This window comes from Macaca thibetana, chromosome 17, assembly GCF_024542745.1.
Source record: "Macaca thibetana thibetana isolate TM-01 chromosome 17, ASM2454274v1, whole genome shotgun sequence".
In the NCBI taxonomy this organism is placed as follows: domain Eukaryota; kingdom Metazoa; phylum Chordata; class Mammalia; order Primates; family Cercopithecidae; genus Macaca; species Macaca thibetana.
This window is the reverse complement of record NC_065594.1, coordinates 21,845,364-21,859,127: the sequence shown is the minus strand read 5'-3', so window position 1 is coordinate 21,859,127 and position 13,764 is coordinate 21,845,364. Positions and strand designations below refer to the sequence as shown.

At 41.5% G+C, this 13,764-nt stretch overlaps 1 protein-coding gene across 6 annotated transcripts in view; it reads left to right on the top strand.

The window, feature by feature from the left end:
• Nucleotides 1–13,043, top strand: part of ENOX1 (ecto-NOX disulfide-thiol exchanger 1) — a 578,892-nt gene extending 565,849 nt beyond the window's left edge. For all 6 annotated transcript variants that reach the window (XM_050766189.1, XM_050766187.1, XM_050766188.1 and 3 more), the window contains 2 exons: nucleotides 2,866–2,951; nucleotides 12,490–13,043. In XM_050766189.1, coding sequence (XP_050622146.1) covers nucleotides 2,866–2,951; nucleotides 12,490–12,621 — 218 coding nt within the window. In that variant the 3' untranslated portion in view covers nucleotides 12,622–13,043. The remainder of the gene's footprint in view (nucleotides 1–2,865; nucleotides 2,952–12,489) is intronic.
• The last annotated feature ends 721 nt before the right edge of the window (nucleotides 13,044–13,764 follow it).

Sequence of the window (13,764 nt, the reverse complement as noted above, 5' to 3'; positions counted from 1 at the left end):
GGGGGATATTAAATATGAAAAATGTTGTTACCTATTTGCCTGGGGTAGTTTACTTAAGACTGCTCAAGTCTTATGCCCTCTTTCCCCATGGGAGACTTATACACCCTTGTCACCCCAAAGGCTGCAGTGCCACTGCCACTCCCTGTCTCAGCCCTGCTGCGTATTTTCCACCCAAGGAATGCTGCTCCCCACCTTGCAGCAGCCCTCACCTCCCTGGGAGAACCCCGCGATAGAGGAGGAGAAAAAAGCTTCCGGCTAGGAGCACCCCCTCACCTGCTCACAAAGCCAAAGCTGACTCTTCCTTCTCCCTCCCCTGTCGTTCTCCTGTCCATCACTTGTGGGAGGCTCTCTGTGGAAAGCAGTGGCCATAGGACCTGGGATGGTCAGTGAAAGCCCCACTCACCATCCTGAAACAGGGGATTCCCTCTACACGAACTGTGATTCAGCCCTTACTCTTTCATTCAAAAAATAGAAAGACTAAGTTCTAGTATTTGATAGTACAGTAGGGAAATTACAGTTAACAATAATTTACCGTATACTTCAGAATAGCTAGAAGAAAATATTTGGGATGTTCTCAACACAAAGAAATGATAAATGTCTGAGGTGATGGCCATGCACATTACCCTGATTTTATCATTACACATTGCATACAGGTATCAAAATATGCCATGTATCCCAAAAATATGTACAAATATTATATATCAATTAAAATTTTTAAAACAAAAAAGGAAATGCAAATGAAAATAATTGTTTTTAAATAGTTCTACTATATTCTAATTTTTTTAAAGAAATCACTCATGAGCTTTTATATTTTAACTCTTATTAGTAATAGAATTACTTACAATGCCACTTCACCAGAATTGAGAATTTCAGACACAGGGAAGTAGCTGCCAGGTCTCTAAAATTAAAATATAAGTAAATAAATAAGGGGAGGGGACAACACAATGCCCTGAGTACATTAAAAGTGGCTATTTTTCCACTTAAAGATATTTTTTAAGTACCATCATTGCCTTCTACCATTGCCATTTCAAAAAAGGACATTTCGACAAGAAAAAAGGAAGAATATAACCTCAGAATGAAATGGTAGTTCTTTGTATCTCAGGAAGAACAGGTCAGTCTTTAAAAACAGATATTCTACCTTTACAGGGAAATGTGGGCATTGTTTCTACCTCCCCATCTCACCGTCAACCTCTAGAAGCCCTGGAAACGCAGCGTTCTGAGGATAGGTCTTGGGGAGTCCCTTTGGTTCTCTGTTCTCAGCCTGAGGATGAACCGGGAACTTTTCTTTAAAAACTTGCCACTCATCCCATAGCATCAGGGAGCCATGAAACCCTATGGCAGATCAATCCAAGGTCACCTACAATATAGGATGACGTAGTACAAGAATGCTGTGTGCACCTGTGCCCACCCAGATGGCATTTCATACAGGTGAGGGTCTGCCCTGGCTCCCAAGCATGAAGGCTCACAAAAAACAGAACATGAAGGCTTATCCTCAGATTTAATTCATCTTGAAACCTATGAAACCTATTTAACAGAAAGCTAAAAACTATCAGTCTGAGGACAACTTTTCTTTTTCTTTTTCAACTTTTATTTTAGAATCCAGGGGTACAACGTGCAGGATTGTTACAGAGGTCTATTGCATGACTCTGAGGTTTGGGGTATGACTGAACTCATCCCCCTGGTAATGGCATAATCCCTAACAGGTAGATTCTCAGCCCTTTCCCTCATCCCTCTCTCCCGCCTCTAGCAGTTCCCAGTGTCTACTGTTCTCCTCCTTATGTCCATGAGTACCCACTCTTAAGCTCCCACTTACAAGAACATGCAGTATTTGGTTTCATTTCTGCATTAGTTCACTTAGGATAATGGCCTCCAGGTGCATCGATGTTGCTGCAAAGCACATGATTTCATTCTTTTTTATGGCTGCATAGTATTCCATGGTTCATACCACATTTTCTTTATGCAGTCCGCCACTGATGGGCACCTGAGCTGATTTCATATTTTTGCTATTGTGAATAACAAGTGCACAGCTTCTTAACAAAGAGCAGTCTGCAGTCTATGGAGCTGACTTCCTCATGTTCACTATTTTGATTTTGGATCCAGGAACAGGGAGAAGAGGAAGGTACTGCTTTTTACTTCATTCCTGACATCAACATCCAACTTTTCATTTGTCAGTACAATGTTGACAGCTGATTTTCACAATGGAAAAGCCTTATAATTTATAATCAAACTGCAGCCAAACCATCCATTCCCAGACCTTTTAAAATGATCTTGTAAATTACAGCAGCAAGAAGGGGAGAAAGAGCTGGCTCCTTTTAGACAAGAGCGACAACCAGGAAGAACAGCAAATGTTTCAGGAAGAATTTGGGCTTCCTTCAATGGCAGTTGGGGGAAATATAGATTAAATACTTTTCATAACTAGCAACTGTAATTATCAGGAAAATTTGAGGCGGTGTGATTTCTGACACAGTTATATGAGCCATTTTCATACTGCAAAGTCCACTGAGGGAAAGAAAAGATAATTTTATCCTTCCAATAACTATAATTTTATATTGGTAAATCAAGCATAAAATTGGTAGTTGAAATGCTTCCAGGAGTCTTTGTTTTGAAATACCTTTATTCAGCTGTATATTATCTCAGAGTCTAGCTTTGCTAACTACTATCATTCCAGGAGATCAAGTGTTCTGTTTACCATGTTACTCTTACTGCCTTCAGAATGTGCTATTATTGAATGCTTGTTGAGTGCTGCTAGAAATGGCAAGACCATAACTCAGCATGAGAAAACAGTCACTGGGGTTAGATAGCATTGTTTAATGGAGACTCTCATTTGCCTCTGAATAATTTCCAATGTTTGCCTTTTTAATTCAGGTATCATATCAACGTTTCTTCACGTCCATCCTTTTGGAGCCAACATAGAATATCTTTGGTCATACATGCAGCAGCTGGACTCCAAGGTAAATTATTTTGCTCAAGTGAACTTTCATTGCTAAAATTTAGCATGTTGACTGCTGGCTGCAGGTGGACTCTGCATGAGCTGCGCTAGGGCTGTAGCAGCCTATGGGGGTTGATCAGCCCTTTTCTTTTGCAAGGACCTCAGTTTTTGGCAGATTGTTCTCTTCTTTTTGCTTGCTTTTGTCTTTGTAAAAAGAAGAGCAGTTATCCAAAATGACAATGACTTTTAGCAGATGCCAAATTAATTTGGAAAGCTTATGAGATATCTAAAAATATAGATTCACCTGAAAGTTCCCAAAATAAGGGTGAAATCAGGTGAGTGTGGCTAATAGGGCATCATCCTCAGACCATATTATTATAGGATTCCATGTTCTAGACTTCACACAATTGAGGAAAAATCATCCCAAATAACATAAAGATCTGATATGACTCAAGAAAGCTGTATTAATGGCTGTTTTCCAGCATTGTTCTCTAAGTAGAAAAAAGTGACTGCAAAATTCTTCTCAGCTGTGCCCCTCCAGGCTCACATCCAGAGCCAGACATCACTCCTCACCTCCCTGAAGCTCAGCTTTTCCCATCCACAAATTAGCTGTACTCCTATCCCATTGCAGTATTGGTGTGCCCAAAAAGAAGAGACAAAAAGAATGTGATTTATGTGTCAAATTCATGTGAACAATGGGAGGGGCCGTGACAAAATAAAACAACATCATTAACCAATACTAGGGAAGCCCAGGAGCGGGGTGGACACAGAAGCAAAACAGAGAAGCTAGAGAAGCCAGCTAGTCGCCTGTCAAATTTCTGGTCATGAAAGAAAATGGAAAAAAGTAAGAAGGTCCTCTATAGAGCACAGCAAAATGCATGGGATTGGTACGACCAGACCAGCAGCCTGCAGTGCTGTGTCCCTGAACAGATACAGATACCTCATGCTAAATTTTCAATGGCTAGCATGCACCAAATGACTACCTTGTGTTCTTATTTTGATTCAAATAATCTTCCCAATACGTGATCCCAAAAGTGTTTAACCTCTTCAATAAATCTAACACTTCCCCTTTGAGAGGAATCTTTTCAGTTATACAGATCCATGCCTTTCATGACAGGGTAGAACAAAACAGGGTGAAAGGAGTTAGAGAATTTTAAAATTCTGGAGGTTCAGAATCATCTATTTTTTTCTCTGTAGTTTCCCCTCACATGCACAGGGAAGTAAGAGAAAGCACTCATGTTAAACTCAGATGAAATGAGAAGGACTTGCTGCACAGTGTTCCTTTGTTGTCATATAGATTTGAAGGATTTCTCTGCTGTTGTTTCCTCTTTACTGGTATCTTGTTCCTTAATATCACCGCCACCTTTGCCTGGAGGATTAAACAAAACACTGCTTGCACCAATGTGTTTGGCAAACAATAAGCCCTCAAAAAATGAATCCTATTGTTGCTACCATCCTTCCCTTGTATTGTTGACATTTCTGTTCTCCCCTTTCTGGAAGTCCCAAGTGGGAAGCCTTTGTTGAGAAGCAGTTGTTGTTTTAGTAGAAGCCGAAATGGCCAAGAATCCACTTGTCGTTTATCGAAGAATTTCAGGACTCTTTGTTTCCTCCACTCCATCATCGCAGGCTGACAATCTATGATGATCACAAGTGTGTGTGCCTGCATGTGTGTGTGTGTGTGTATGTGTGTGTGTGTGTGTAAAATCATCTCCTGGGAATGGGCAGGGAGGGATCGATAAGTAATGAATTGATTTGTTTTGGCTAGGGTTGGGGGCCGGGGAATGGTGGAAGCTCTTGTTCTATTCTTATCCTCAGGGCTCAGGTAAGATTTGTGATGTTCCCTTACCAGTCTCTGAGGAGAGAGAATTCACATGCCTGGTCCCTGGCCATTAGATGATGGGCCTTTCTGGATGGGATTCAGTCAAGGGAAGTGCATCTCATCACAGACTGGTACTTTTATTTTGGAAGATGAAGAAAGTATTTCCCTTACAGAGGAAACACACGAGGTGTCCCCTGCCTACCCCCAGATAGCCCTCCATCTTCTGAATGAAATGCCCACTAGAGCTGTCTGGTTCCTCCTCATGCCTGGGGTAGAAAGTATATTGAAAAAGAACTCTAAAACTGCTGGGCACCAGGGATCAGACCACATGCTCTTTCTATTCCAGTGAGGCCGAGAGGATAGACTTTGTAATCCAGACAGCAAAATCCAATGCCCACCCTGTACTGACGAGAACAGGGAAAGCAGGCTTAACCCAGTCCTGTAATGTAACTGTTGTTAGGATTTCCCCCAAGCCTACATATGGGCATAAGAATGACTAGGAATGGAAGAAATTAATTTAAATTATGCTGGGCATGTACATTGCACATGGCTTCCTAAAACCCATGTAGCCCAATAATAAGCTATCTTCCAGTTAAATATTATTCCTGCTCTTGATATTTGCATATTTTTCTCTTCTTGGCCTTTTCTAAATTACCCACTGTCATTCACCCTGTTCTCTTGTATCAGAAATACTTGAAAAAGAAAGATTCATTCAGAGGAAGACAGGGTAAGGGCTGGGGGGTGGGCATGGCTTCTGCAGCTTTGCTGAGTCAAAAATCTTGCCCAGAGCACAGCAGGCAAACTCTTTAAAATAGGCAGCCCTATCATGAAAATGGTTTCTATCAATACATAGAATCTCCCATGTCAGCCCCAGGGCCCATCAAGTCCAACCTCTTGTCTGTCCGAAGCAGCCCAGAAGACACATTTGACTGGAGCATTAGCAGATGAATACTTCTTACAGTCAAGAGGAGGGTTCATCTGCTCTTCCCTGTTTATGTATCCTTTAGGAGATGAAGGCCCAATTTTCCAAGCGTGTCTGGTTGCCCCCTCTACACACCTGCAGCCTCTTCCCAAGGCCCATGGTGTGGAAGATTCGGTTCTGAAAACCAGACTTGGCGTAATGTGACCACAAAGGCTGGAGGATCTAGAATGACCTGCTATTTTGGCACGACACCACTGTGACCAGCTTGAGAGGTCATGGGCATGTGTTACATTTCCCACAGAGGGGAAAATCATCTGTACTAATAGCATACCTCTGTGAACACCTAATGAATGCCGGGATCATTCACTGCTTTTCATGTAACCAGCACTGTCTTAGGGACCAGAGAAGAACAGGAGATGGCCAAGACACAAAAGAAATCTAAGATAGAACCCTGTTCTCAACAAGCTTGTCACCTAGTTATGAAATGACTTGAGAATCAGACATGAACTAATGAAGTGCTAAACTGGGTAGGGAAGATACTCTGAACCAGGAGTTAAAGAAGGGTGAAATCTGTGGGAGTCATGCTTAACATAAGGTACCCTCAAGTCCACGCTTCTTCCGGTGGCTTCCCTCGGGGATGCTTTAGCTAACATTGCCAACATTTCTTTCTATTCTCCCCTTTCTACCCACTCTTTCTTCTCTCCTTCCTTTCGCATTTTCCTTCCATATTCTTTGCTCCTTTTAATTCTCTCCTGTTTATCTTCTTTCATCACAATTTTTTCTCCCTCCTTCCCTTCCTCTACCAGTTTCTTGCTTCACTCCTTCAAATTCCTGGCTTCTTGTCTTCTTTCCTTTTTTCCTTCTTTCTCCCTTCCTTCCTCCCCTCCCTTTGCCCCATCTACATTTTGTATTTCTCTCTGTGAACATTTATTGCGAGGTGTCTGTGTGTGCTAACACTGTGCCCTGCCCAGGATGTGAAGAATGAACAAGATTTAAATGTGCATTTAAAGGCTAAAAGTCAGTTTTGCCCATGGAAGGAAGTCTGGTTTTCAACTGGCTTCCCTGACGCTCCGGCCTCTGCTGGGGTCTTTTCAGTAGCCCAAACAGAGGCCCCTCTTCGCCAGGCTTCCCTTGCCTGATGATATGGGGTATGGAGCCAACCATGATGAGAACAAATTGATTTGCATCTGCTTGTGTCCATTTGTACATGTGCTTAGAGGCCAGGCAAGGAGGCAGTAGGCTTGGCCTAGAGTCAGCAAATTAAAACATAAATCAAGCAGATTTTATAAATGACCTCTGTGGTATTAACAGCACACAAGCTCCTTGGTTACACAGAGCCTGTTTCCTTCTCATGTTTGCTTTCTTTTTTGTATTTATAGCAGATAAATCCTTCCTAAAAGAATAAGTGTAAGAAAGTTTCAAACAAAATAGATGGAAGAATCCACTTCCATCAAAGATTGAATATATATCAAAGATTGAAAATATATAGGCCACAAATTTCTTGGAACAAAAGCCAGCTGGGTAAGAGGGTAATCAAAACTTCAGGGTTATGACTATCCTCTGCACTTGCTAGAGCACCAAATACATGGTGTATGGGAAAAAGATTTCATAGTCATGGCATCTATCTCTAATCTATATCACAGTGCTGCACAGTGCTCCCTTAACCACATGTATTGCAATCTCCTCATAATATGCTTGAGAATAAGGGAATGCGTCACTCTGAAAGCCGGGCTGGATTCACAGGCCCTGCTCCAAGTTCTACTCCTTCACTTACCTGCTGGGCAAGCAACAGCTCTTCCCTAGACCCCAGCGCTCCATGTGTGAACAGGAGTAGGAGCTTAGAGAGAATCCCTGGTTTCAGAAGTGATTCTCGTGCAGGATGAGGAAAGGGATAAACTTCACTCAGAGCTCAGCCACTGAGGTCTGGGGGCTTGGTTTTATGTAATGACTCCAGAGTCTCAGTTCTGAAGACAAAGAATGTACTGGTGGGAAGGCAAAGGATATTGTGACGGGCAAGATAATAGCTGACAAATTATTAGGAAGAGAACAAAACTGAAGTAAGTGGAAGTATTTGTAAAGTAAAAATTATTTGGCCATAGGGAGAAAATGAAGGACAAATTGAATTTTCTCTTGAATTTGTCTTAAAAATCCCAAAAGATAAGATATCATAAAGGTTATTTTGTCAGAGTAGGGGAAAAGTTTGAAAATCATAAAACTAACTTACTTGATACAGGTTTCACCCTGATCTTTCTTCTGTCATGAGACAGAAATATCTTTAAAGAACTTTAAGGAATTCTTCTAGAATTAGCTGGGATCCCTTTTTTTCTTGTGACAGGGTCTCAGTCTGTCGCCCAAGCTGGAGTGCAGTGGAATGATCACAGCTCACTGCAGCCTCCAACTGCTGTGCTCAAGGGATCCTCTTGCCTCAGTCTCCTGAGTAGCTGGGACCACAGGGACATACCACCGTATCAGCTAATTTTTGTATGTTTTGCAGAGATTGGGTCTCTCTATGTTGCCCAGGTTGGTCTCAAACTCCTGGGCTCAAGTGATCCTCTCACCTTGGCCTCCCAAAGTGCTGGGAATATAGGTGTGAGCCACCATGCCCAGCTGCTGAGAGCCTTATTAAATGAATATTTTAGACTTTTATTTGAAGTGGTCTGTTCCATAATTGTGACACAACTCTATATTATTTGCATCTTTGTGGCAGAACCCAGCTGTTACCTTACACCACCAACAGCAACTACAGCTAATACATTTGAGATTAATTCCCATTGTACTAATTTCTGGCTTTCTCAAAATCTGAAGCATGTATTAAGTAATTACGAGGATTTCAAATCCTAGTTTCACTACTTCTTAGCTGTTTGACCTCAGGCAGTTTATTTAACATCTCTGTGCCTAAGTTTCACCATCTGTAAAATGGTTTTTGGGGGGTTATCCTTGTATTAAATGACTTAGTAGATGCAAAGCATTCCAGAACAGTATCTGGCACACAGTAAGTGCTACTAAAGTGGGGACTGTCATTTGTTTTGTGCTTTAAGATGCACAAAAGACCTATCACATCCTCTCATTTTGAGATCTTTGCCACAACCTAACTGACAGATAAATGTTGAATGGCTTGTCCTAAGACTAGAGCTAGGATATGAAGAGGCCAGCACTCAAACCAAGTCCTCAGGGCATTCCCCATGTTTCTTTCCAATTCCCTTGTCTTGCAAAAACAGGTGCCAAGAAGTTAAGTGACTGGTTACTTAACTGGTTACTAAACTGGAAGAGGTTACTGATTGTTCTGTCACTGTGATCCAAATCTTCTGTGTCTGGTTTTCTTCACTCCAGCAAGTAAGGGGTGCAATTGCTTGTTTATTGAGCTTTCTAATGAGATAATGCAGGTGAAGCACTTATTCTTCCCTACCCCACAGTGAAGACTCAGCAGATGGTAGCTACCACTCTCCTGCTCCAAGCCTTGTCCTGATTCCTTTGTGGTTAAAGTCTAGGCTCAGGTCAAAAGACGCCACAGAAAATAAGATGTTGCCACATTTCAGTACATGCTGGCCAAGACTTGCCACGATTTGCTTACTGTTTTGGTGGATTGTTCATGTGGGGGTGCCCAAGCATCAGCAATATGAATGTGTGTGAGCCAGCTGAGTTGGAAATTTTCAGTGTTTTGCTGTTGATGTTGATATCAGTCTGAGAGTATTCATCACAGAAGAGCCCTGCCCTCTTATACACAGATGCCTTCCATGGCATCCACACCCACCCAGGGCCAGAGGGGCAGTGACCAAGAGGATTATTTCCTGTCCTTACTTCATGATCCCCTCCCTGGTGGAGGTGGGGAGGGGTGGTTAAGAATAAGGCACCACAGCCAGGAGGTCTGGTCCACACTTATTGCCTGTGTTACCCTGTGGGGCTTACTGAGTCTCTCAGAGCCTCAGTTTTCTTGTTGGTAAATTATTCCCTATCTTATGAGAGTGTGGTGAGAATTAAACAGTGTTTTCAGAAGAGTCTGGCAAGGAAAAGTTTCCTGGTGGTTGTAAGTTGTCAAACTTTTTACAGCCAGCTGCAGGGCTGCTGGATGGGACTGCCCCTCCTGACCCCAGCTGGCCTCCTACACGTTATCTTTAAATCAGATATTTATTTTGCCCTCAAGAACTTGGCTTTTTCTCCCCTTCCTAATGAATGGCACAGGGCTTCTTCCCTACATTTCCAAGGGAGGTGGCGGTTACAGGAAACAAGGTGCTGGTGGGCTGGCGTGCACCTCGGCCTGTGTGTTCCGCTATGGCCTCTCGTTGATCTGGGGAAGGACGTGCCAGGGGTGGCACTTGAATTTCACTGGAGACTACAGCCCACCATAGATGATCTGTGCTGTACTCCTCCAAAAGAAGGGAACTCGTTGAGAAGGTAACTTGGTCTCATAAGGCATAAAGAAAACGTCCTCCTAGACCAGTGAAAAACTAGGTTTGACCACATACCACTCCATGCCACAAAAGGTTAGATAATAGTGTCATTTTCTATCAGTGTTCCATACACACACATATACATATCTACATAAGAGAGAACTTGTGCCAGGCACTGTGTTACCTTTTACACATAATTCTTACAATGCCCTGATACGACTTCTATTACACACCTGAAGAAACTGAGAATTACAAATGTTAAGTAATCTTCCCAAAGTCACACAGCTTGAGGCCTAGCCAGAGTAAAATCCAAGCTTGTCTGGCTTAAGTCCCCATTCTCTTTTTTTTGAGACAGAGTCTCTGTCTGTCTCCCAGGCTGGAGTGCAGTGGTGCCATCTCGGCTCACTGCAACCTCTGCGTCCCAGGTTCAAGTGATTCTCCTGCCTCTCAGCCTCCCGAGTAGCTGGGATTACAGGCACGTGCCACCACACCAGGCTAATTTTTTTGTATTTTTAGTAGAGACAGGGTTTCACCATGTTAGCCAAGATGGCCTCCTGACCTCGTGATCCACCCACCCTGGCCTCCCCAAATGCTGGGATTACAGGTGTGAGCAACCACGCCTGGCCTAAGTCCCCATTCTTAACCCAAATATGCCTGACTATAAGAATGATCTGCGACGGTTGTTAAAAATAGATTATGTGGGCTACCCCCAAGACCAGCTGAATCAGGGTCTCCAGAGAAGAGGTTGGCTGAGGGATATGATTTTTTTAACAAGTGCCCCAGGTGACTGCTACTGAGAAAGACCTCCCAACACCCCTGGTTGTCCACCCCTGGCTGTTGACAATCATGGGAAGTGCTTAAGGCACACCAATCAAGGCCCAGGCCCCAACCCATGAAAAAACCCTTGGGTTCTTTCCCAAGTTTTGTCTTTGATAAAACACTTAACCGTCTGTAGTTCACACAGTTTTCTGAGCTATAAAGTGGAGATACATCATAGTATCTGCTCCCAAATCTCACCAGAGTGCTATGAGGATGAAAGGACACTGGTGGTGAAGGGGTTTTGCACAGTGCTCACTGAAAGAAAATTTACTTCTCAGTTATTATGAACCTTCACATAATCTGTCTCACAGGCTTTTGTCGGTTGACCTGGGAATTTAACCATCCTTCTAATATGGTGTTTATGGGAAAATGCATTCAGATTTCAAAATAATTCACAAAAAATTTTAGAATACAATTTATTTCCATTTTCAGGACTGCCTCTATTTAACTAAAGTTTTGTATTATAGGCCCAGGAATATTGAATGTATCATATGAAGTCTTTTCCATGAGAACATTAAATGAACAGTTGATTAGATTTCTTGGTCTATTTGGTGTCTCTTTTAAATGAATCCTAATATTGTTAAATGGAAAGTGTAGACTCTAAAATGATATCTCTACAGTGATTACACCATGAAAAAGTGTAATAGCTCTGATTCATTGAACATTTCTATGTGCCCAAGTCTGTGCTAAGCCAGTCATTTCCATGCTATCCTTATTAAATGTTATTTCCATTTGCTGAGGCTTAAAGAGACTAATTGCCTTTGTAAAGGTCATTTAACTTGTAAGACTGAAGATACAGGATTCAAACAGAATATCAGACCCCAAATTCTGGGAATATTCAAACAGAATATCAGACCCCAAATTGGCCACCCTGTGATATAAAATCCTCATGCACACACATGGATTGGCACACTGACACAGGAAAACAAAAGCAATCACTGTGCTAGAGCAGAGGGACTATGGCTGATTTGTTCTTTAAAATGAATTATTGGTGTAAAACTTCATCTAATAAAAATATGGAGAAGAAAGAAGTTGCATTAAAAAATATACCTGAATTTTATGACTGGATATCAAGACTTGTATTGTAGGTTTTGGAGTTTAGATTCCATTCCGAAACCTTCATGGTGTCCGGTCCATGTGAAAATTAAGGAAGAGAAAGAAATGTGGGTGGCAAGAAATCCACCCGAATGTCCTCTGCTCCTGGCAGCATTAAAGAAAATTGCTGTCCTTCATAGATGAGGATGAAGCCACTAGTAGTTTTCCAGGAGTAGTGATGGATTTGCTCTGAGCCCTCTTAAATTCCCTCCCCATCTCCTTTTATATCAGGGGAGGGCTGTTCAGGCCTGGTGCTGCCAGTAAGGTAGCCATCCATATGAAGGGTGAACTCAGCACTTTCCGCCCAGCCAACTCATGCCCCACCCCGCCAGCTGCTCAGGAGATGGGATACCCGTATTCAGTACTTCTGAATGTTCCTTCTGTAAGGACGTCCCCTGACAGCCCAGTAGAAAACTAAATGCTGTTTAGATCACTGGGAAAGCTCATCCTTCCCCAATCCATTCCTCCTTTAAGATGAGTTCCTTTCCCCAAAGTGACTTTTCTTCCTTTCTAACAGATATCTGCAAATGAAATAGAAATGCTTTTGATGAGGCTGCCACGCATGTTCAAACAGGAATTCACGGGTGTGGGAGCCACGCTGGAAAAAAGATGGAAGTTGTGTGCCTTTGAAGGAATTAAAACTACCTAACTGTGAAGACCTAAACATCTCTGGAAGTGAAACCATGTGAACCTGGCCAGGGCTGTGCGATGGGGGAGCAGGAGGTGTGGGGTTGGTCCAGCACGCAACCTTTGTGGAGCCGTCGAAGCCTGCCTTTAGTTATATGTGTGGCGTTCTCTTGTGAGTGGAAATGTAATTGTGTACCAGTTCCTTAAAATAAACAAAGCTTCATACTGTGACAGATCTGTTTCCTATGAAAACCAAACAATGATTCCACAGTCATAATGATGGCAAAATCTTAAAATATGCTACATTTGAGAATAGCTCACCAAGCAAAATATTTAAAGTTAATGATGGTGTAGCGATGATTGTTGCTAGGCTACAGAGTTGTATATGTAATGTATAGCTGAAATCATTAAATGACATTTTCCTGAAAGTCTTTCTGTTTTAGTTAAAAAAAAAAAAAAAGAAAGAAAAAGAAAAGAAAAAAGAAAAAATAATTTTACAGTGAGGGAAAATCATACCAAAAGAAAACTTGAATATGTGTCTAAACAGTTATTGTATTTTGTAAATTAAGTTATATGCTGTTCCAGGGACTTTTGCCTTATTGAAAAGGCAGAAAATATGATTGGACACATTGAGAATGCTTTATCAAGAATATTATTTTTCTAATGTAACAATTCTCCATCATAAGTTCTTTTAACAGGGACTGCGTAACAATTTTCATAAAGTGTAAATAAAGGAGAAACTAGTGTTATTGTCTTGTACTTGGTATGTAGCATTCAGGTTTATGCATCAAAATAAACATTCAGTAAATATTCCTGTTACAAATTTTATAGCAAAGATGTTAATTTTTTTCAATAAATATGACTTCTACCATGTTGGTTTTACAAATTATTCTTTGACACATTTTATTTCTCCCTTAAGAAATATTTTTCTCATTATTCAGTCCCACCTCATATCCTATCATTTAAAAATGATAAAATACATGAGTGACATTAAGAGATAAAACATTATTTCAAATAGGAATATATAAAAATTGTGGAGTGGAAATTACCAAGAAAGGAGATCATACAGCATTAATATACAATATTAGAGTAGATTTTTTAAAATAGTAGAAAATAGAATCCACAAATAATAAATTTTTACTTTGTTTTTTGTCCTCCTGGGCAG